This window comes from Eschrichtius robustus, chromosome 2 (genome assembly GCF_028021215.1).
Source record: "Eschrichtius robustus isolate mEscRob2 chromosome 2, mEscRob2.pri, whole genome shotgun sequence".
Lineage (NCBI taxonomy): Eukaryota > Metazoa > Chordata > Mammalia > Artiodactyla > Eschrichtiidae > Eschrichtius > Eschrichtius robustus.
The window spans coordinates 9018029-9042017 of NC_090825.1; the positions used below are offsets into that span (position 1 = coordinate 9018029).

The 23989-nt window shown below is 47.8% G+C and overlaps 1 protein-coding gene across 1 annotated transcript in view; it reads right to left on the reverse strand.

The window, feature by feature from the left end:
- Window positions 1-22472, reverse strand: part of DAP (death associated protein) — a 61581-nt gene extending 39109 nt beyond the window's left edge. The window contains exons 1-2 of the mRNA XM_068535143.1: window positions 22260-22472; window positions 9540-9636 (exon numbers count right to left, since the gene is read on the reverse strand). Of these exons, the coding sequence (XP_068391244.1) occupies window positions 9540-9636; window positions 22260-22314 (152 nt within the window). The 5' untranslated portion in view covers window positions 22315-22472. The remainder of the gene's footprint in view (window positions 1-9539; window positions 9637-22259) is intronic.
- Between the last annotated feature and the right edge of the window lie 1517 nt (window positions 22473-23989).

Consider the following 23989-nt stretch of genomic DNA (forward strand, 5'->3'; position numbering starts at 1 on the left):
TTTATTGTGGTAAAAAACGCATATCATAAAATTTAGCATCATAACCATTTTAAAGTGCACAGTTCAGTAGCGTTAAGTATACTTATGTGTGTAAGTAGAATCATATAGTATTTGTCCTTTTGTGACTGGCTTATTTCACTTAGCATAAGGTTCATCCGCGTTGTAGCACGTGACAGGATTTCCTTCCTTTCTAAAGCTGCATAGTATTCCATAGTATGTATATACCGCAGGCATTGTGTTTATCCATTCATCCATCAATGGATGTTTGGGTTGCTTCCACCTCTTGGCTGTTGTAAATAATGCTGCCATAAACATGGGTGTGCAAATAACTCTTGGAAACACTGCTTTCAATTCTTTTGGATATATACCCATAAGTGGGCAAGGGCTTCTTTTTAATGTAAAAATCTCTGTTGATCTCTACCTAATAGGTGTTTTGCTCATGGTATCTAGACCCTTCCAGATCTTGAGTGAAATCTGCCATCTTACTTCTCAAGAGCTCCACCTGGGAACACCTGGATTAGGTGACCTCTCAGGTATGTCCAGCTCTAAATCCAATGATTCTGTGAGGATTTCTTGAGTACAATACCATCCTCACGACTCTAGTCACATTAATGAGTATATCTCTGCCCCAGAGGATGTGCACAACCAGAAATCAAAGTCAATATCTTCCCTAGAGAGAGCTGAGGGCTCAACAGAATATGCCTGCAAGGATGAAGAATTTTCATCCTCAACACTGACCTTACCTAGCTCACCTCTTCCACCAGCTGGAAAATAAGAAGTAATCAAGTTAATAAGTTAATTAACTACATACCTTTAAAGAATCAAATTCTAAGCTAATTATTACTGATTCACTAAGTATTTTCTGAGCGCTATGCACTCTGACCCAGTTTAAGTCAAGGGAGTTTATTTAAATAGAGGGTTTTAAAATTTCAGGAATAGTAATTGTAATGTAATAAACTCAATAAAGGGCTCTTGTTTCTATGCAGTTATTCTTCTATGCAACATTATTCTATCTAGTTATTCTTACATATTGCATCCTGTAAAATCCAACTGCTGGAGAGTTGATTTAAATTCAGTTTCTATGTTTATGTAATAAGGAAACACTCCTGATAAACAGCACAACCCTTTGAGGAACACCATAAAAACAAAAGAGTTATCTGTTCCAAGAGGCTGACTCCAGTACACATGAACAGGGCTGTGTCTGGAGAGGAAAACCGATTGCTCCATTTCCTTTCTTCCCTCTTTCTATCTGATAAAAGGTAGAGGGGAGCGTGGCAGTCTCACAAGGAGGCCGGAGGCCTGTGGAGGGAGAGGGACCGGGAACGGAATGCTCAGAAGCTCATCCATCACACCCCATTTCCGCATCCGTTACAGAACCAGATGTTGGGCGAATACTGCCTCTGAGCCCATGACCAACAGCACCAGGCGCTGGAGGGCAGCCGAGACTCCGGCACTTTCCTTCTCATCCTCACCCCGGTGGAGTCCAGCCAGGCTCCCGTAACACAGGGATGCCCATATCCTTCCTCCCTCTGTGGCACGGTGAGGTTTTGATTCACTACCTGCCAGACCCAAGTCTTCCTTGGGGCCCATCTACGTGCAAGGGGAGCTCAGACACCGAGTTCCTGGCAACGCCGTTGCCCACGACTCCTGGGCCACAAACCATCTGCATCCCATGCCAGCTGCTCTGTGTTCACTGCACAATTCTGGGCAAAACTTCTTAATGTACACAGTTGCACTCCTATTGATCACACTAAAATACAGATAGCCACAGGTTTTGGAAGACACGTTTAATTTATACTACATACAACCACAGAACTGGTATTGGAGCCACCACCGATCAGTCAGCGAGGAAGGCAGTCCTTGTGCTTCAGAAGGCCAGAGCATCACTGGGAAAGTGAGATAAACGTGCAAATTTTTCTATTTGCATTTATCTTCTACTTAAAGAACCAAAACACAACGAACTAAGCTTTACCACTATTTACTACAGTCTGCAGGCTGACTGTCCATCACCCAGCCTCATGGCCTTAAGGCTTTGGAGGAAGGAGGGGGGGGTCACCACCCACAGGTCCCTGCGCCCCTTCCTTTGCTTCCTGTGTCTTGCAACATACATAGGACACTGTCTGGTTAACGGGCTAACGAATTAAGTTCTCTAGTTCTATCTTATTATATCCCAAGCACCTAGATCTGGGCACAAATGTATAATGGATGAATTTAAACTAACTGTGACAAAAGGAACATGTGGCTTCAAAAGATTCCTGCAAAAAAAATCCTCCAGAGGCTGAAGTTAACACCAATACAAGCACAAGTGAACAATAATAGAAGAGCTCTCGCTTCTTGTCCTGGCACAAGTGTTTCATGAACCACATTACAAACACCAAAGATCTAATCAGATGTGACAGGAAGCCACCCTTCTCCATAAAACCTGAAATCACCAGGAAGGACATTAGAAATTTAGATTTACATTGGAATCATTAATGAGAAACACTACCTCAAGGGTATTTGGACCTTGAGATGTTAGCTAATGATAGTAAGAAGTCATAATGGTTAGCAAGACATTTAAAATATTGCTTATTTCACCTTGATCTAAAACATTAATATCCATTTTGCATACCTTTTACAATGTATATAATGGTAGCAAAATATGCATGTATAATTTTTAAATGAATATATACATATGGAGGGTGCAGGCAAAAAGCGTTTTTTTAAACTGATGGAGTGCATGATCAAAGTTTGGGGCCACACCCCTGGTACAAGGCATCCACCTGACGGGAAGGCAGGCTGCTGCAGTGCTCAGCCTGGGCAACCATAACGGATCGCACAGAAGTAAGAGTCATTTGCCATGTAGGTCTCACGGTTCATAAGTTATTGAGCAACAATTGCTGTTGGGATGTCATTGGAGCCGGGCACCACCCACCGATGCCTCGTGGCATTGAGGTGCTGCCTGCTTGTCATGGCTTGAATTGTGTCCCCACCCTTCACCCAAGTTTCTTACGTTAAAGCCCTAACTTCCAGTACCTCAGAATGTGACCTTATTTGGAAATAGAGTTGTTGCATAATTAGTTAAGGTGAGGTCATTAGGGTGGGCCCTGATCCCGTATGACTGGCATCCTTATGAAAAGGGGGCATTGGACACAGACACGCACACAGCAAGAATACCATGTGAACACTGGAGTTACGTTACCACCAGCCAAGGAACCAGGGGACACGTCTGGAACAGATCCTTCCCTACTGCTTTCAGAGAGGGCAGGGTCCTGCTGACACCTTCATCTCAAACATCCAGCCCCTACGTGGGCAAACCTGACAGTGAGAGCTGCCAAACAGCAACTAGACTCTCCTCGTTTTCCTCACCGAGGCAGACAGGCCCGTCCATTACTATTTCACGCGGCTATGATCTCCCTCCTCTTGTGCTTTCTATTCTGAGGCTCTTGCTGTACCTTTAAGACGGCTTTTGCCTGGAGGTGGCATCTCAGCCCACAAGCAGGTGACACCAGTTACCCCCATCACAAGGACATCCCAAGTCACTCAATGTCCCCACCACACCGAGACTCTGCCTTTGGCCGAGGGCAGGGGTCTGTGGCCCACGGCGCTCCAGCACCCGGGTCAACTGTTGCTGCCACGTCATGCATCCTGCCTGCCGACACAGGCCATCCAAACGGCACAGGAGCTGGGAGCTGGCTGGCACTCAGCACTCCTAGTCCAACGGCATCTCCACACATCACAGGGAGAAAGATACATCCCTTTTAAAAGGCAGCTGACAACTAGCTTGGATATAAAAGATGATATTGTTGGCAAAGTAAGGATGATGTTGAAATTGGCTCGCAAGCCACATGGTTTAGTTCAAGTTCAAACATGCAGATAATGGCTTAGATAAAAATTCCCAGGCATATAGGCTGTGCCATCTTTTAACTTCAGCATTTTCAATTTTCTGTTTCTTATCTTCAGAATTAACTTTAACTGAGAGAACCATTAAAAATGACCATAGATTACTATTTGACATCCGTTAGGCACTGAATTGTTCCCCACCCCCAAATATATGAAATCCTTACCCCCAGTACCTCAGAATTTAACCTTTTATGGAAATAGGATCTTACAGAAGTAACTGAGTTAAAATGAAGCTTTTAGGGTGGGTCCTAATCAAATATGACTGATGTCCTTACAAAAAGGGGAAATTTGGACACAGAGACAGACATATACAGAGGGAAGGTGAAGTGACAGGGAGAAAACCATGTGAAGACGGAGATCAAGGTGATACATCTACATGCCAAGGGATGCCAAAGATTGCCGGTCTCCATGTAAAGACATTCCTTGTTTTGCAATTAATAAATATACTGGAGGAAACTGACACTGTAAAATTATCCTGTTTCTCCTTAAATTTTTGCCCACTAATCGTAGCATCCGCCAGTGGATCTTGCTGACAGCCACTGTGATGTTCGCCTATTGGTGATATTCTAGTTCCCGCCTTCCTTACACCAATATTAATTGGAGTTCTTCTATAAAGAAGAGCTGCCCCTTCTCATTTATGTATTCAACTTATTTATATCAGTATGGACTCATGGATATCTATTTTACTCTATGGGTTATATTCCAATACTATCATTATTTATTTTATCACAAATTGTTCCATCTTTGCCACTAGGTGTGCCTTCAGGTTGGCTTCTGTGTTGTTTTGACATGTCCCATCCTTTCTGGAATTTTCCTTATGTTCTGGCGCTACAAGTTGTTCCTGGCTCATCTGGTATTTTTCCAGCCCTGGTCCTGGAATTAACTACTTCTCCAAAACACCCTAGTTCACTTGATTGGGGAATGTTTAGAAACCAAGATCCTGGCCCTAGGAATGCTCATGGCTACATGGTGCCAGTTCTTTTATGCCCTGTCGGTGAACACAGCTGGGAAGTACAGGTGTGTACACTCATCCTCCCCCATGTATATTTATTTATGTATGTATGTACATGTCTGTATGTATCTACTATCCATCCAACCATCCATCCATTTAAAACTATGAGTTCATACTAATACCTCCAATTCCAATTAAGCACCACAAAGCCATTTTAGTCTTCCCCCTTTCCTATTTGTAAGCTTCTTTCTCTAACAGTGAGAAATTTGACTCTTTATTAGCCACAAGATATTTACTTGTTTGTTCAATTGTAATATACACATAAAGCAATTTCAGAATTGCTAACCCAAACCCCTGAAGACATATTTACTAACTGGAGTGTAGCATTTATGCACAGTTTTTTGCATTTTTTGTCTTTAGCCTTATAGTATCCAGTCAAAATACTGTTTCCCCAAATACTATTATTGTACTTAGGTTAGGTCGCTCTCCTACCCACGCCTTTCAGTTGGTAATAGTAGCCTTTGTATTACAATTAGATCCATCTGTTACTGTGTGTGTATTCCATCTTGGATCTCTCCCACATTCTGGATGATTGGAATTGTTTGCTTATCTTGGGGGTATGTGAACACAAAGCAGCACCACAGCCCTGGGTCAGAGCTGTACAAATTGCCGAGCTCAAAGAAGGGCTGCTCCCTTCCTACCCTTATTGCCCCATCCCCACTTCCCTCTTCCTTCCACCCCTTTCCTACCCACCCCCAGTCCACACACAAACCCTTCCATTTCTACTTTACTCTTCCTGTCACCTACCTTTTTAGATATTTGTTTTATCAAGCTCGATTCATGGTAGGACCTCAGTACATGTTCACCACTACACTGTTTTTTAGTGAATCCTACTGACTACTGAAGTCCATTCTATGCTGCAATTTCTCTTTTACATAATGAAACTGGGCACTTCATCTTAATATGCTCAACAGAAGGCTTTGAGGAAGATCAGAGCTTTCCTTGATTGGGTCAGTTCTGAGATGGAATCCAGCAGCCACTCAGGAAAGTATTAGCTCGTAACAATGAAGTCTCTTACTCTGTTTCGATATGAAGAGCCACAGGTAACTAGAACTCAGCTTGATGGAATTCTTGGGAAACATTTTCAAATTTGTGCTACATTATCATTTTTTCTTTTTTTAAATGAAGCATTTCAAAACAATTTGGTGGCAGAAGAAATTATTTTATTATTATATCTGAAAAGTTACAAGATTATGGGGAGTAAGAGTAACATAAAGACTTGCAAAAAAAGATTACAAGTAAAAGTGTTTGGGGTTTTTTTTGGGTCACATAATAACCTCTTTAACGCTCCAGTTGTTCATTTTCTCTGTAATCAGTACTTGATTTACTGATTGTGGAAGGAAGCCACCAGAGATGAGTCAGTAAATACAAAGCCAATTTTAAATATCTGGGAAGGAAAGCAAAGAGTTTTGCAAATGCAGCTCTAAGGAGGAAATTGGCATCTGAGACTGGGCACTTATTTTCATATCTGAAGAACACTTGGATCAAAACATGAAAAAATATAGAACTTTAGGATTAGGGTGATATGAATGTTGAAGTCACATGCCATGACATTTCCAAGGGAAATTAATGTAAAACATTAAATGTCTGACAAATTCTGGAAATAAAGAGGTCTTTCCACATGTAAAGTAAAACCAGCCCAGTGCCCTGAAACGCTGTTGTAAGCTGGAATTAGGCCATCTACTGATGGTAGGGCTGCATGGGTGGGATTATGGGCTTGAGGACTATGGAATAGGTTATGGGCAACCCCAGAATCAATAAGTTTATTTTACAGAGGGATTTGGATTTACAGTCTGTTGATCCTAAAAATATTTTGTCAGTTCAGGGGGCTTCTGTAGCCTATTAAGGACATAGGTTTCCAAGTCAAGACAGGGTCAGGACTGAATCCTGGCCAGACCATTGACTGGCTACATATCGTTGGGTCAGATAACCTCACTGGGCCTTGGTTTCTTCATCTGTGTAATGGGCATAGTAATACCAACTTTTAGGTGGTTTGCGCATTAAACCCAATGGGAAGCACTTAGTAAGTGCCCAGCACAAAACAGGCACTCAGTTGGTACACACAGGCCAGGGGCTAAGAGTGGGGGACTATGGACCCAGCTGCCACTCTGGAATGCTGGCTCTGCCACTCACTCGCTATGTGCCCTTGGAAAAGTCACTTAACCGCTCTGAGCCGTTGAAGTGGGAGTAGTAATCTGGAATGAGGATAATAATCAAGAACCAACTCTCAAAGAGGGATGAGAATAGAGCAGTTGCAAGTAGTTCAAATGAAAAAACATGGGCAGAGCACTTAGAACAGGGCCAGGTTTGCTGCATTCTGTAACATTATCAATGACCATTATTAACTATGACTATTCAGTTAGCCCACCAGAAAAACAGGGAGTGCATGGTGATGGAAATGACCTATTATACAGAGTACCAGGTCTGGTGCAGGGGTTTGGAAGAAATTGTATTGGCAACATATGCCAATAGCTTCTGAGTCTGCAGGGGCTTACCCCTTCTGTCAATGGTGTGTCCGGTGGTTTAACCCACAGCAGTAAAGAGAGAAGCCAAAGTCCAGAGGACAAGAGTTAACACACCCATGAGGAACACAGTACAACAATTTGACTGCAGGGAACACACATACCCTTGCTCACATGCAAACCCTGCCCTGCAGTCCGCCTGCTTCAAAACACTTCATTCCAACCAACCTTCAAAGTGGGTAAGATGCTAAAATCTAGAGAGCTGGGTGCTCTCCCCTTTCTCATGCAATCGTTCATCCTCTAGCACATATATTTAAATTGTACATCTTCCATAAATGCTGTATTTCACCTCATGAGAAAAAAAATCAACAGAAAGAAAACTAATGGGCTGTTCTGTCCTTATTTCTAAACACGCTAATAAATTATCATCTGTCACTGTATTGACATTGTGTTATGCAGAGAAATAGCTATGTGTCCCTTATTCCACTTAAACTCATGCAGAAAAGCACGTTTCATTAACTTTCCAGGATTTTTTCCCAGGCATGGCTCTCTGTCTCATCCTCTCTTCCTTCTTAGGGAACCAGTGGGTATGAAGGGAAGTGACATCCTGGGTTTCCTAGAGGAGGAAATGACTACAGGCCACATGCTCTTATCTTCGGTTCCAAATCCAAGAATGTTCTCGCACACTAAACTAAAGTTTCGTTACAACTCTTATGCAGGCGAAACTTAACCTGGACTGATCCAAGTCTGTAAATTTTTAAAATGCATCTCTGCTGGTGTGAACATCATACACAGATTAGGCTGCCCGAGACCCCACTACGGGTGCTGTATGGAATGTGTACGGTCTTATACTCCTAAAACCTGCTTCCTCTCCTAAAACAACAGAATTTCTGAATTCTGAAATAAATTAGGCCCCAAGGTTTTCAGATACAGGACCGTGGACCTGTAGGAGAATTCCTGATGTTGTTACGTGCCAAACACAGCTTTGTGAAGATAGCCAGTGGAAAGAAAATTCTAGAATTTTCTTTAAACCACCTTCTTCTTTTATAAAACCACAACTTAGGCAGAACCTTCCCGTTGCTCATCTCATGATTTAAAATGGGCAATAATCACTCAGAAACTTCACCTCAAATTTTGTCCTCCCCTCCAGTGACTGCCCTGTAAGTCATATCACATGAGGTTTTATAGAAAATACCCAACGGCGCAGCACATATGTAAGCAGACACGTGGGGTCACCAAGCACATGCACGTCCTTCTTAGGGGGTGCGTGCTGTCGGCAGCTACTCTTATGGAAGCCTGTCCTGCTCTGGACCCCAGACCTGGGTTTAGCTCCTGCTCGGCATGGCAAGCGTGTGGCCTCTGCGGTCTTCAGTCTCCCACGTGTAACCCAGGGAGCGTTCCACCTGCTATTCAGGACTGTCGGAATGAAGTACAGAAACACAGGTTGGCTGCCCTCCACACTTCCTTTTCCTCTGACTGAGACTTGTCCGGGGGCGAGTTATAAGGCAGAAAGCTTAGTGTCCACTTTCCTTTACATGGACAAGCTCACAGACAGGTGCGCATTGGTGGCGCACGTTTCTATGTTACAAGGTGGAAGGAAATGGACTTGTATCAAGGTGGTTGGACCAAACTTGACATCAGAATCACCAAGGAAGACAGGTGTAAACAGAGATGGTGGTGTTGTAGGAAGACGAGCTGGCAGGGACCCGGGGAGCTGGGGGCAGAGATGTCGTTTAAGGGCACTCGGTCACTCATAAGGGTGTGGCCTCAGTGATTCTGCTTGGCTGAAACTGGCAAAGCCCTAACGTTTGTAAACATTATTTAAATCAGTAGTTCTCTGCTCTCACTGCACAGAATGCCAGGCCCAGCCCAGAGATTCAACTAGTATGGCATTTTCAAAGGTCTGTGGGCGATTTCAGTATGGTAGTGGGGGTTCAGGGCTTCTGCCCACAGACAGATGCACCCGCTCGGATTTATGCAGGCAGAGGGCGTACTCTCGATGCCCTGTTTCTCCCGTCTGGGAACACAAGCCCCACGTCACTGCTCAGGAGAGGAAAAGCACACAGCACAGGGCCCACGAAGCCCAGGGGTTATCAGAAGCACGGAGCAGAGAACAAACGTTAACGTTTAACTGAATAACGGTGATTTGTGAGACATCTCAAGGTTCGCCAGAACTCTCCTACCTGGGGCTTTCCCACTCCTGGTCGTCTTTGTCCTTTTCTTCTCTGGTGTCTCCAGAATGCGGGTGTTTCTGCACAATTCGCATCCCACCGGCTTTCACTGCAGTGAAGACAAAGAGGGTATGATCAGTGTGGACACGGAACCACCGGACGGCAGGGGAACTAGCTTGAGAGTGTGTGTTTGTCCCATGGCCCCAGGTTAGTCCAGATCAGCCGGCGGCGACGGTGATTAACCGCAGAGGTTAAGGCTGTCAGAGGGAGATTCAATATGATGTGACACTCAACGCTGTCTCTTACTTCAGATCCACTTAGAAAGTTTCCAAGGCTCCTCTGTTTGTCTGGTCTCCTTTCAAGTATTTGGTAAGAGCAGTAGTGCAACCAGAGTATAAACCGTGTGGACACAGTGGCTGCTTGCTTTCGGTTATACTCAGCTTCTCGATGCAAAAAAAAACCCCACTTAATCCCTGCCTGTAATATTTTCTCAAATGCAGATGGTGCTTTCGAAGGGGTGATACAGCCACAGGTGACACAGGACAGCTGCTGTGCACACAGCCAGAGTCCACTCCGGTGGCAACCTTTCCCAAACTGTGCTGTGAAACCCTAGAGTTGGCAGAAGTTTATTTGGTTTTTAAAAACAGCCTTAGTGACATATAATTCACATACAATATAATCCACCCATTTAAAGTGTTCAGTTCTCTGGTTTTGAGTGTATTCAGAGTTGCACACGATCCTTTTCAAACATGTTCATCACCCTAAACAGAAACCCATCACCGGTCACTCTCCAATCCCTCTTCTCCCCCAGCTCCTAGCAACCAGTCACCTGCATTTGCCTCTTCTGGACATTTGACATAAACGGAATCATAAAATACATAGTCTTTGGTGACAGGCTTTTTCACTTAGCATAATGTTTCCAAGGTCCATCCATGTCACAGCCTGTGTCAGTACTTCACTCGTTTTCATGGCTAAATCATACTCCACAGCACGCATGGTGGACCCCATTTTGTCATCCATTCATCTGTGGTGGTCATTTGCATTGTTTCCACTTTTGGGCTACTGTGAATAATGCAGATATAAACAACTGTGTATGTACAAGTTTTTGTGTGGACACATGGACATATACCCTCATTTCCTTGGTACATATGCAGGAGTGGAATAGCTGCGTCACATGGTAACCCCATATTTACCCTTTTGAAGGATCCCCAAATGCTTTCCAAAGCCATGGAACTGTTTACATTCCAACCAGTAGGGGTTCCAATTTCTCCACATGCTTGCCAACTCTTGTTATTGTCTATCTTTTTATAGTTATTCTAGTGGGTGTGAAGTGGTGTCTTATTGTAGTTTGATTTGTATTCCCTTAATGGCTAGTATGTTAATAATGTTTTGCAAGAGAAAAAAATGACAACAGAAGTGGGGATTCTAGGATCTATTAAGTGTGGGAAATGCGAGGTTGAAAAATTAAATGTGTTTCCTCATGACAGATTTTCTGCCTTTAGTGTGCATTGTAAGCTTTATATGGGGCATATAATGTGCCATCTTTCCCAAGTGTATTTCACCACAGAACTCCTCCCCCAGGGAATGCTGGTTATCATTCTTCAGGACTCTAGTGTTCCATGGGATAAAGTTTGGAAATGCTGGCCTTACATCCAAAAAGCCAGCCCCACATGGCAGTCGACTGTGCATGTTTTAGGGTCAGCAAGTCCCTCCATGTCCTCAGCTATATGGTCTTAGATTAGTCAGCCTCTCAAAGCCTCAATGCTTCATCTCCAGAAAGGGGACAAGAGCCACGTCCTAAGATGGAGAAGTTTAGATGAGAAGAGAGGCTGTTGAATCCTAACCCCCAAAGTGATGCTGTTTGGAGGTGGGGACTTTGGAAGGTGCTTAGGTCATGAGGGTGGAGCCCTCATGAATGGAATTAGTGCCCTTACAAAGAGACCCCAGAGAGCTCCCTCACCCTTTCTGCCAGGTGAGGACAGAGCATACAGCCGTCTGTGAACTAGAAAGCAGGACATCACCAGACACCGAATCTGCTGGTGCCCTGACCTTGGACTTCTAGCCTTCAGAACAGGGAGAATGTCTGTTGTTTACAAGCCACCCAGTCTGTGGTATTCAGTTATAGCAGCCCAAAAGGACGAAGACAGAGGTGCTCAGCAGCTTCCTGGCACTTGATAGAAAGTAGAGTGTATTAACTGAGCTCACTGGCCCCAGGTTCGGGTGTGGGGCCCAGGGTGTTCACCCTCCTTCCTCAGGATAGCCACTCCGCGTCCTGCCACAGCCCTGCTCTGACCACACAGTACAACCAGCTTGCCAGGCCACATCCTCCGGTGTTTCAAATTACATTGGACCCTGCTGAATTATGAAAGCCCAGGACTGGTTTCTTTATGATGCTGCGAACAGGAAGGAGAATGTGAAACACCCTGAGGCTTATACACTTCGGGTTTATTAGTTTTCAATTTCCCCGGGAGGATTCAGGAAGCTGACAATGCCTGTTGCATGGCCAGCGGTACCCAGCTGCAGTCCGTCAGAGGAAAGCAAAGCAGAGGGCATGTGAAATAAAGGCCCGTGTTTAATGATGCGTCTGCTGGTCTGGTTTTGGAACAGGAGTCTCCCTGCTGCCACCATCACTTCTTTTCAGTGGGGAGGGGACATTTACTTTGTTAAGAAGGAAATATAACCCTGTCCAGTAATTCTCTCAACAATCTGCTTTTATCCTGACCGATTTTTATTCCGATCGTTTTTATTTTTCATTTCTAGAGCTCTTCCCCCCTCAAATCTGTCTGGTCTTTATTTGATAGTGCGTTACTCATATCTCGTGTTTTTAATTCTTTTATGTATTTAATCGTTTTAGGGATACTTGTCTCATGGCTGTATATCTAATTATTTTATTATCTGAGGTCCTCAGGAGTCTCATTCACTGTTCGTTTTTCTCTGATTCTGGCTCTTGTTTGAGGTGAGTGTGGGCCATGGGCTTGTCTTCAGTAAGCCTTTATCTGTGGGGATCCTCTGGGGTGTGGGGTGCAGGCAGCATCCCTTTGGAGACATGCTGTACATGCTTCTGTCAAACCTGGCAATCCTTTTTACATTAACTGAGAACAGGAATGGCCAAACAGTGTAAATTTGAACTCATCGCCCATGTAAAGGCAGGCCTGCAGTTTCAAATTCTCCAGGAGTCTTTGTTTGCCATCCAGAGGCCAGGCTGAAACACACCAGCTTCCCCACCACCCCACTGTGTTGCTGGACAGTTTTTTCCTGCACCCTTTATCCATGAGTTTGGCCTATGAGCACCAGCTTTCAGCTGGGGTCTTGGGTTAAATGAGGCCATAGGGGTGGGGCCCTAATCCAGTATGACTGGTGCTCTTATAAAAAGAGGAAGAGACACCAGGTCACTTCCTGCCTCATGTGGGCCCAAGGCTCAGGCTAACTGTTCTGAATTTAGCTACTTTTTTGGGTGTGATTCCTACAGATTTCCCTCACTTTGGGTTCATATTAAAAAAAGAAAAAATAAGAAAACAAAAATACCATTTGCAGGTGGCTTATCAAGATTTCCCAGGTTATGTAGCCTGCCAAACCTTAAGAAATGGAGGCTGAAAATAAACTTCTGTAATATATTTAAGATAATTATCTACTCACTCTCTTGAAATGTAAGATTATGAATGTTTTTGGCCAAAAGAGGAGGCTAGAAGTACTGTCCCACTAAATTTTTTTAAAATTCATTTTCCTCCCCCATTTATCCCACCCCTATCCCAGGCCCATGAGAAACTGATTAAAGGTGCTGTTATGAGCTGAACTGTGATCTCCCTAAATTCATAGGTTGAAGCCCTAATTTTCAGAACTTCAGACCTGACTGGATTTGGAGACAGGGCCCCTAAAGAGGCAATTAAGTTAAAATTAGGCTGTTATGGTGGGGTCCTAATCTGATAGGACTGATGCTCTTATCAGAAGAGAAAGAGACACCAGGGATGCACGTGTTCAGAGGAAAGGCCACGTGAGGACGCAGTGAGAAGGCGGCCATCTGCAAGCAAGGAGAGAGGCCTCAGGAGAAAACACCTGCCAGCACCTTGATCTTGGACTTCTGGCCTCCAGAACTGTGAGAAAATAAATTTCTGTCGTTGAAACCACCCAGTCTGTGGTATTTTGTTATAGCAGCCTTAGCGAACTAATACAGATGTCCATTTAAAAATAATCTCTGAATCATTTCAACCTGGCAGACACAAAAACCTTAAAACTATAAATCCCAGGTGTGTTCTATAAACTGGCTAACAGTAAAAAGAGTGTACAACTCACTACAAAAGGAATGGAGGATGAATGTCAAGGTGACGTTCGAAACAATCACATCTCGGGGAGCTCACAGGGAGCCTGTCCACTTCTCTGTTGACGTAACTACACACGTCCAAACCCAGTCACCCCACATTAGCACTTCATTTAATCTAGTTTATAAAAACAATTAACTTCATCAATCTCTCACAGTATGTGTGGTGATTAATGCAGCAATAAAAAGTGGCAATAATAATAATAACTCAAGGCTGAGACAGATTCATTCTAACTTGCACGACTGCCAAAAAATACGACAGCACATATTTATCGAATGTTTTATTACTGTCTCCAGGACTCTTCATTGGAAAAAAATGCAAAGGCAGAGTTATTTCTGCAGAAATCTTTGCAGAATTCTTTGTGAATGTAAGTATTTTTCTGAGACATTAGTAAAAAAAAAAAACTCAGATTTTTGTTGTGGTGCTTGTTATTCAAATGTGAGCTTCAAATTTCACGAATAACAAGCTGCGCAGTGGTTAAGAATCGGCCTGCCAATGCAGGGGACATGGGTTCACTCCCCAGTCCAGGAAGATCCCACAGGCCGCGGAGCAACTAAGTCCATGCACCACACTACTGAGCCTGCGCTCTACAGCCTGTGAGCCACAACTACTGAGCCCACACGCTGCAACTACTGAAGCCCGGGTGCCTAGAGCCCATGCTCCTCAACGTAGAGTAGCCCCCGCTCGCTGCAACTAGAGAAAGCTGGTGTGCAGCAACGAAGACCCAACGCAGCCAAAAATAAATAAATAAATAAATAAATTTAAGGGAGGGGAAGAAAAAGAATAACAAGCTTCCTCTTAACAGGAGCGCCAAGCTGAAGTTAAGGGCATGGATACTGGAGCTAGATTCCTGGGTTCAAATCCCAGCTCTGCCTCTGTGTGTGTGTGTGTGTGTGTGTGTGTGTGTGTGTGTGTGTGTTGGCAAGTTGCTGGCACTGTCTCAGGGTCCCGTCTGTGAAGAAAGGGTGGCAGTGCTCTCCCCCCAGGGGTTCTCTGAGGACTGAAGGAGTGAGCCCATGTGAAACACCTCCGCCAGGGCCTGGTTCCCATGAATGCTCAACTCTTAGCTACTCTTAGGAGACGGGTTTTCACAACTAGCATCTAGCACTTAGAGAACCCTCCAGTGTGCGAGTCCTTGGTGGTTTACCACCTCCTCCCCACAGTTTCCTCACGTGTAAAGTGGGGATGGCAGGACCGATGTACCGGGTTGTTGGGGAGTGAGTGACACACCCCGCAAAGTGCTCGCCCACCATGGGGCGCTCCACTGCCCTGGTCAGCTGACCACCTCCAGGACTGTCGTCAGGATCTCACCACATCTAAGTAAGTTCTGGAGAACTGCAGATCCTGGAGAATCCTTCCACTCTTCATGCCACCACATGCCAGGCCCTGTTCTAACCACTGGCCAGGCGCCCCGCTACCCCCCGACTTTCCAATCACCCTATGGTGTAGACCCCCCCCACCCCCACGAGGAGGGGAAGCCAGTGGCCCCGGTCGCACAGGTAGCAAGCTTCTGACCCCGGCAGCCTGCGCCTTTAATCACAACCCGCAGGCCTTGCCCTGCTTGAACATTCCAGGAAACAGAGCGACACTCCTCCTTGGAGAGACAAGAGTGATGGCCTATGGGGAGGGTCTAGGCCAGGAAAGAAAGTGTGTTTGATGCTGAAAGCTCTCTGCAGAGCAGCTTCCTACCCAAGCAGCAAAGGGGGCAGAGGAAGCGTCCTCCAGGTCAGACTTCGTCAGGTGGGCAAGTATTGAGGAAGCAGCTGATGACATATCCCCCCGGGGCCGGGCATCCCCTCAGGCATCTGGGTGCCTGACTGTGAGATGGTCCCCGACAGCTGGCTCTGGGCCCACACTCGACAGCAGGCTAGGAAGACCCCCCAGCTGCACGCCGGGCAGGGGGATGAGAAGGGTGTCCCTAGATGGACAGTAAAAGCACCCCGCACCGGGGAGCAGCCCCAGCCCTGGCTGCCGTGCTGAGCGGATGCTTTCTTTGTTCTTGCCCAAGAAGAGCTACTGAAATGTGATGCAAAGGAAACCGAATCCACGCACAAAAAACAGATGAAAGTCTCCGAGAACTGCTCCAGTGAGAACAAAAGAAAGCAAACCAGAAACACCCAGAGCTGCAGGTTAGCAGAGAACGTAATCATCTCAGGTAGAGCAGCACTGCGGCCGGAGAGCAAGGTGGACACGGGACCGGACAGCCCCGGGGATGGGGGACAGTGGTGGGATCAGGGCAAAGGACTGTGGTCCCTCTCGGTTAAGAGGAAGGGCTCCACCAGGAGAGGAGGCTCCTTGGCCAGCACAAGAGCCATGCCCGTCTGGGGAGGCTGGTGGCCCCGAGGTGGGGAGCCCCGTGAAGGGAGAGTGGCGAGCCCCATGAAGGTGGCGAGCCCCGTGAAGGGAGAGTGGAGGCTGAAGGGTGAAAGGCAGTGAGTCACGAGGACCCCGGGAGCTCCGGCACCCCTCACCCCCGAGGCCAAGTGCAGCTCCCCCCACGGGAGGGAGCTTTCCGGCCTGAGGCAGCGGGGGAAAGTGATGCTTGCGCTAAAAAGCGAGTCCCAGATAAATTGCTGAACTTGCAGCCCTGACGGTTTCCTCTCTAAGAAAACTGAGGACCTAACAAGGGAAACTGCTATTCTGCGCTCAGAGTCGGAAGGTGTTAAGGTGGGAAGGCCCTTCAGTGACACGGCGGCAAGCCCGCTCACCCCGCAGGGGAGGGGACGTGGGGTTCAGAGGCGTGGAGCATGGGGCAGGGCCCGCTCCATCCCCTGACAGGCCGCCCCGGAGGACAGACCGCGCGGAGAGCAGGCCAAGACAAGGGCCAGCCGGGCGCGACTGGGCCAAACCCGAGGAGGGTGTGGGCAGCCGCAGGGGAAAACCTTGCGCTCAGGGCGGCGGATTTCAGAAAGTCCACGAAGTAGCATCCCTGCCTGGAGGTACTTGGGGACAGGCAGTGAGGCAGCGTTCATCAACCCTAACCCCAGTCTCCCTTGCAGCTGGGTTGGGGCCATTTACCCGGGTCGTGGCCCTAATACAGCAAAAAGAGGCAGAGTAATGTGCCCTCCCCCGATGGCCACGCCCTAGTCCCTGGAACCCGTTTATGTGTTGGGCTGCATGGCAAAGGGGAAGGAATGTCGCAGATGGAACTGAGGTTGTGGATGGCCTCTGGAAGCTGGAAGAGGCAAGAAAATGGATTCTCCCCTACAGCTTCCAGAAGGAAGCTGCAAACACCATGATTTCTGCCCAGTGAGACCCATTTTGCACTTCTCACCTCCAGAACTGGAAGATAATAAAGTTGTGTTGTTTTAAGCCATTAAATGTTTGCTACAGTGGCCACAGGAAACTAACGCAGTGACACATGCCGCTCCCAGGCCGAAGCACCACAAGGCCCCGACACCACGGCCTGCACTCGGTCCCCTCCGCAGAGGCGGAGTCGCTGGGCAGGAGGGACCTGGGCCTCTGCATTTCTCCTGGTAGGAGGGCCACCGGGAGAGACATAAACCTTGACTGGCTCAGCCACCGAGATTTGGGGTTGTCTGTTGCAATTAGTGAGTACAATATAAAACTGTAACTGATACAGTACTTTATACAAAAGTGAATAGTCCCTATCCAAACAAAACAATTTCTGAAGCTGGGAAGGGGAAACCACTCACAAAACCAAGCAAGAGTGCACAGGCATCGTCTGAAATAAACAGGACACTCATAGAAAAGAGGAGGACGCCGTCTGTCACCCAAAGTCCTAGAGCACAGAGGTGAAATCGAAAACACGTCTTAGAGGTGCTCGGCCCACCCTGACAGGGAGCTTCTTTAAAAAAATGCAGTGACTTTCAACAAAATAAATTTAAAAAAAAAAAGGTTCGGATTAAAATTAAAATATTATTATCAAAAAAAAAAAATGCAGTGACTAACAGGGTCTCTCTTTTTTCTTGGCATGTCAGGAGCAAAGGCAGACCTCTCTCCTGTATCTTCAAGCAGTGATCAGTGACCGGGTTGAGGGTGCTGGGGGCGTGCTTAGCACACCTGCGATTGCACGGTTAATACACTAAAAACCAAATCAGTCTTGCCTTTCTAGCAACAGAGTGGCCGCGATAATATGAAAACCCCCGACGGAGATAATTCAGGGAGAAGTATCACCCACAGCCCTTTAAATGCACTCTGACTGATTAAGAGAACAGAGAACTGAATTATTTTGAAGTTACTAAAGAAAAGCAAAGTGGTCTCTTTCCCATTTTACTTTAATAAATCCATTTGACTCAGTTCTAGAAGGGACATAAAGTCTACTCTTGAAAGAAAACCATATGTAAAAATTAGTAATGCTCCAAGCTATCCTGTATTAGATTTATGAGAACTTTCCTGACATACGGTTTTGGCTCCGCTTGGAAATGGGGGGGACCAGGGCCGGCAAAACGTATTTAACAAAGAGACGTCATCCCCGTCGCCACCACAAACTCATGGAAACCGGCAGGAGTAACAGTGGGGCTTGGCATCACGTCTCCGCTTCTGCCGGCGATCAGAGCGCTGCCGCTGGGCGAAACAGAACCTCACTCACTTTGCTAATCTGCGTTTGCAAGAACTCCCATAAAACAAGCAGTCTCACCCCATGTCTCCGCAGGTATCTGTGGCCGAGGGCAGTGGCAAGGTCTCAAATCGTGAAGACTTGGTTACTTTTCCAGAGGACCCGGCCCCCAGCGCACTGCAGGACACCACGCAGTGCCAACCACCACTCAGGGGGTGGACTTTGTAGTTATTCGCCCAGCACCTTTCTCCCAGGCTCTTCAGAAGCCTCATTAATCTCACACCTTGGGAGGAGGCCCCCCGGCAAGCGATGGAGCCCCCTGTCGAGAAGGGCTGCCGGTTCAAGGCTTGGGGGTGTCGACAATCCTCCAGAGGGTGTGTTGTCCTCCGCATCCCAACTGTAAGGTGACTGCGAGTTAAATGAGCTCATGAGGACCGAGCGATTAGAACTGGGCTGGTGAAGGGGAGCAGAGCATGCCACCCCAAAACATGGCTCTTTGGCAGAAGTATGATTTTGAGCTGATTAAGAAACAGCACACAAGGAAAAGCCGTATACCGAGGAGTCACCCTTGTTAGGAACATTTACATTTATAAGGAAAATCTCCCCTTGTAAGTGTCTCTCTCTCTGTACCAGGAAGAAAAGGATGACAAAATTGGAGGAGAATCTTACATCTGCATAACCGTCTTCTTTCCCCTGGTGCACTTCCTGGTTCCCTCCCATAACGGGGGCCTCCCCTTCTCCCTGGCATTTTTCATCTTTACTATTTAAGGTGGCGGTTGGGAGTTACTCATTTTTCTTGAGTTATCTGCCATGTATACAGGAGATATACATGTTATTATACTTCAGTTTTTTTTTTTTTTTTTAACTTTTTTTTTTTTTAATTAATTATTTATTTATTTATGGCTGTGTTGGGTCTTCGTTTCTGTGCGAGGGCTTTCTCTCTAGTTGCGGCGAGTGGGGGCCACTCTTCATCGCGATGCGCGGGCCTCTCACTATCGCGGCCTCTCTTGTTGCAGAGCACAGGCTCCAGACGCGCAGGCTCAGCAATTGTGGCTCACGGGCTTAGTCGCTCCGCGGCATGTGGGATCTTCCCAGACCAGGGCTTGAACCCGTGTCCCCTGCATTGGCAGGCGGGTTCTCAACCACTGCGCCACCATGGAAGCCCCTATACTTCAGTTTTTCCCTTGTTAATCTGTCCTTTATAAGGGGGATCTCAGCTAAGAACCTAGAAGGGTAAAGGGAAAATCCTTCTTCTTCCCCTATGCCCCACGCACTGTAACGCTCAGCAAATGTTAGTTACAGGTTCCGCTGTAATGCTGCTGCCGAAGCTGGCTGACCGTCCAACCTGCACCCCCAGTGCCCGCTGGGGACACTCAGCAGCGGAGGGGAGCTGTGGGCCGCACACGCTACGGAGCAAGGGAGAGGCGGTGAGAGGCTCTGCAGGAACTCGGGAGCTATTTATTGAGTGCCTGAACCAGGCACCGCGCATCAATGGGACCCAGCCCTGGAAGCAAGAAGAACAGGCGGGCAGGGGGAGGCTGTGGGAGTGCACAGGTGCATCCCCGGTTCACACAGCAGTAACGAGAAAACACAGACGAAAAAGAAGAGAGTCATGTAGGAGAGTTTTAGTCCTTTCAGTTGCAGATTTAAGCACAAGCTCTTGTTATCCAACTTAAGCCCTTAATGAAAGTGTTCCCAGGGTTTTTAAGGCTGTTATTTTGATTTATGAACTGGGCTCTGGGCGGTACTTGATGACTACCCTTTATTATAGTGGTTGCCTTTTTTTTTTTTTTTTTTTAACATCTAAGCTGCAGAACTGTCTAACCTCTGATCATACCGGAGTAAACAAGGCCACCCAGAACTTTCTGCCAAAACAGGCTTCCACACAGGGGCCTCTGTACCACAGGGAGAAAAAGCACCTGAGCGGTACTACCTGGGAGGCAACATACCGCAAGGGACGGAAGGTCTCTTTCTAACCTGCACCCCTGGCCAAGTGTGACCGGCCTTGGGAAATGCAGGATGACAGTGACAGCTTCCTTAGCAGCTCCTGCTGGACGGGGGTCTCAAAGGCTTAAGGGACCTGCCCTGAAGTCACTTGAGGAGTTTACCTGTGGGACTAACTGCCCCTGGGCTCCAATCCTGATGGATGGCGACAGGAACAGCACAAAGGCAGCCCCGCCCTGCTACTTTCTCAGGGGCCATCTGGCCCGAACCTCCCATTTCATGGATTTGGAAAACTGAACCCTAGAGAAGTGACAGGCCTCAAAACTTAAAACCCAAGTTCACTGCTACAGCGGCACAAATACACTGGCTCCCCTCTCCTTGGGCATAAATAAGATGTTTAACTTGTAACTCACACAGCCTAGCTGTCTACAATTCAAAGGAAATCAGAGTCCTTCATGAAGTTTCTCCCAGGGAGTTAATATAGACAGTTTATACCTCTGATCTTAAAACTCTCCATATGGCTGTCTCTATATGCAATTCCATTACTGCTACTTTGCTTTGGTATCATTTCAACACATACATCTAATGCCACTCATTGCCCGGGGACAGGGGAGCCCTGTGCAGACTGCTGCTGCGTGGTCCATGGCCACGAGTGTAAATGCAGGTGTTCCCTCCTGCCGTGCTGCCCAGGTCATGAGGCAGGAATGATGGACATGAACCCTCCGGGGCAGGAATTAAAAGTCAGAGTTATCATTAAAGGAAATGCCTTTGAAGTTCTTTTTTGATTTTAAACTAATTCAACACAGAGACCCCCGAAGTCTATCTTCCATTACAGTGGAACTATTTTCTAAAATCCCATGCTCTTACACCCCCACGCATCAGTTAGCCATTTTTCTTTCCTACTGCCAGTCTTCTTGTTGTTCAGAGCTTGCTTCACTAGTGAAAAGCATTCCCTACTCTGGAATGCAACATATGTAAAGAACTTCTCTATTCACCGTGTTGAGGCAGAGAATTAGTGCCCTATAGTGGGGGGCGGCAGACAGAAATTAGGGCAATCTTTCCTCTAACAAGAAGATGGCACAAATGTTCCATAAAAAGCAGCCATGTTTGGCTAAGGCTTCTGTTATTAGCAAACTGAGTTGATGCTTTAACTAACGTGTGCAGCTAAGACCCTAAAAACCCCACACACTGAAGTGACTCGTATCCTGGGACCCAGTCACCTTTGATTCCCTCCCAGTGTCCTTCCATATGGATCGATCGTCATTCCAAAGGAGAGAAGAAGAAGCAATCCACCAGTTTGGGCAGATTCGAGAGAGCAAACAGGAACTGGGCTCAGAAAGGGGAGGAGACGGTTTGAGCGTGAAGGTTGGTTAGAGACACATTTTCTAAGAAAGATGACTCTTTCCTGCATTTAACTTCCTCGGCTCGGAAGTTTAGGCTGTGCAAAAGCAAAAAGCAAAACACAAAACCGCTTCTGAGGAAAAGCAGAATGCGACAGAAACTGGAGGGGAAAAAAGTCATATTGAGTGATTAATGATAAAAATGATTTCCGCTCCTTTGGTTCTTTTGTAATGCTGTCAGCCTACGATTTATCATCATGACGTTAAAAACACTGATTTGTCGTTGTTTCGGCTACTCGTTTTTCTAAAACATCTGTACATTCTAAGTAAGTATTCACCGCCCAAACTTCTGGGAGCAAGTTGTGCATCTGGTCTTGTTCAAGTCACTCTAATTTGCGTGCAACTCGCACAGGCTTGCGATGTTTCGCATAAAGAAACAGGTCTCACCAGCGCGGGGCTGAGTTTAACTTAGACCCCACGAGCGGACACGTCCCAGGCTGGCCGGCTGCCTCCCCCGCCCGGCGCCCCGCTCCGCGCTCCGCGCCCCGTGCCCGCGGGTTCGAGCCCGCCCTCCGGGCCCGCGAGAGGAGAGAAAGTGGGAACGAGTCAGTACCGGCGGGCGGGTGTCCAGCTTTCGTCTCTAGCTTCCCCTCGGGAGGCGAAGACATGGTGCGACCGGCTTTCAGAGGGACCTGGACGGCGGTCGTCGAGTGCTCGCGGGCCTGGAGAAAAGTGCGCGCGAGCGTGAGCGCCGGGAGCGAGGGAGGCGCGTGCGTGGGGCGGCGGGGCCGCGCGCAGGCAGACAAACCGCGGCCGCCTGGAGGGGGCGCGGCCGCCGCGCGCCTACGTGGCGCGGCCCCGCCAGCCCGCGGCTGCGCGGTGGCGTCACTGCGCCCGCCCCGCCCCGCCCCGCCGGCGCCCGCGCGCCCCGGGTATTGAGCATGCGCAGTCGGCGGCGCCACGTTGGACGCCTCGGCCAAGGGCGGAGGAGGAAGAAGGGGAGCGGGGGCGGGGCGTTGGCGGTTAGAAGAGGGGGGCGTTGGTGCCGGCGGCGACAGTCGCCCGAGGTTGGAAAGAGCCCAGCGGGAGGGTGGCACCCCGTGTACGCTGCTCCACCAGCCCTCCAGATAGACGGTGACGGTGGTGGGGAAACAGCTTCAACAGTGGGGCGCCCAGGGGTGCTGTGTGCCGTCGGGGAACAGGCCCGTCTGCCAGATGGCCTCACCCAGCTCCCGCTCGGAGCGACCGGTGAAGTGCGGAAATGAGACCCCAGGTGGGACCGACCGGGGGCCCAAGAATACCGGGGATTTGTTAAAAGATGCTGCAAATGGGAGAGCCTTCCCCCCGGGAGAGAAAGGCAGAGCTGTGAAGCCTGGAAACCTGGACAGAGGTCTTGCAAGGTTGCGTCTGTGTCGCCTGTCTCTGCCGTCTTTCTGTTGCGTTGGGTCTTGATTCTGTCCAAAGCTGACCCGTTGGCCTTGTGCCTCGGATTGCAACCTTCTCGCCTTCTCAAGCGCTTTGTAACTAACAGGTATCCTCTACTGACCAACAATCCCGCCTTGTTAAATTAGCGTTCAGACATGTCCATTGTCTTTAGAAAAGGAAACACCATCGGCTCTCTTGGCTGTATGTCTCCCTTTGACGGCACAGCTGCTCGAAGAGCATCTCAACCGCCACCCCACCCCCCACACCCCCCACACCCCCCCGGCTCCTCAACCCAGTCCCGTCCGTCTGGTTGTCATCAGCGCCACAAAGGCTGCCACCAGCCAGGAACGTCCTTTTATCATGGTCACTCGTGACCTCCATGCTGCCCGATCCAGTGTTCACTCTTCCACTCTCATCCTGCTTGACCTGTCAGCAGCACTTGACCTAGCTGACCGTCCCCTTCCTCCTTAGCTTCAGGGTTGCCGCATCGTGGCGTTGACATCCAGTGCTTGGGCTGGAGGCTTGGCTTCTAACTCCCAGCTGGGTTGGTTGTCTCCTCTATCTAGATTTCTAAACGCTTGAGTCTCTCAAGGCTCAACACCAGCCCTCTTCCGCGTCTAGACTTGGCTTCAGTGGTCACATGAGGCCATCATGCGTACGGACTATCATCCATACGCTTATGGATCCCAAATCTGCAAACCCATTTCTCTATGCCTGCCTCTCCATTAAGCTCCAGACTCACATTCCCCTGCGCCCTTGACCTCCCTTACCCAGATGTCTAACTCGGCGCTGCCCAGCTCTTTGCATCACGGCACACAGAGAAATGCACATACTCTACGTTGATCTGGGACTTTCCCCCGACGTTTCAGTAGCACTACCAGCAGGACAGCTGTTGGCCAGGCAGCAGTCATGATACAG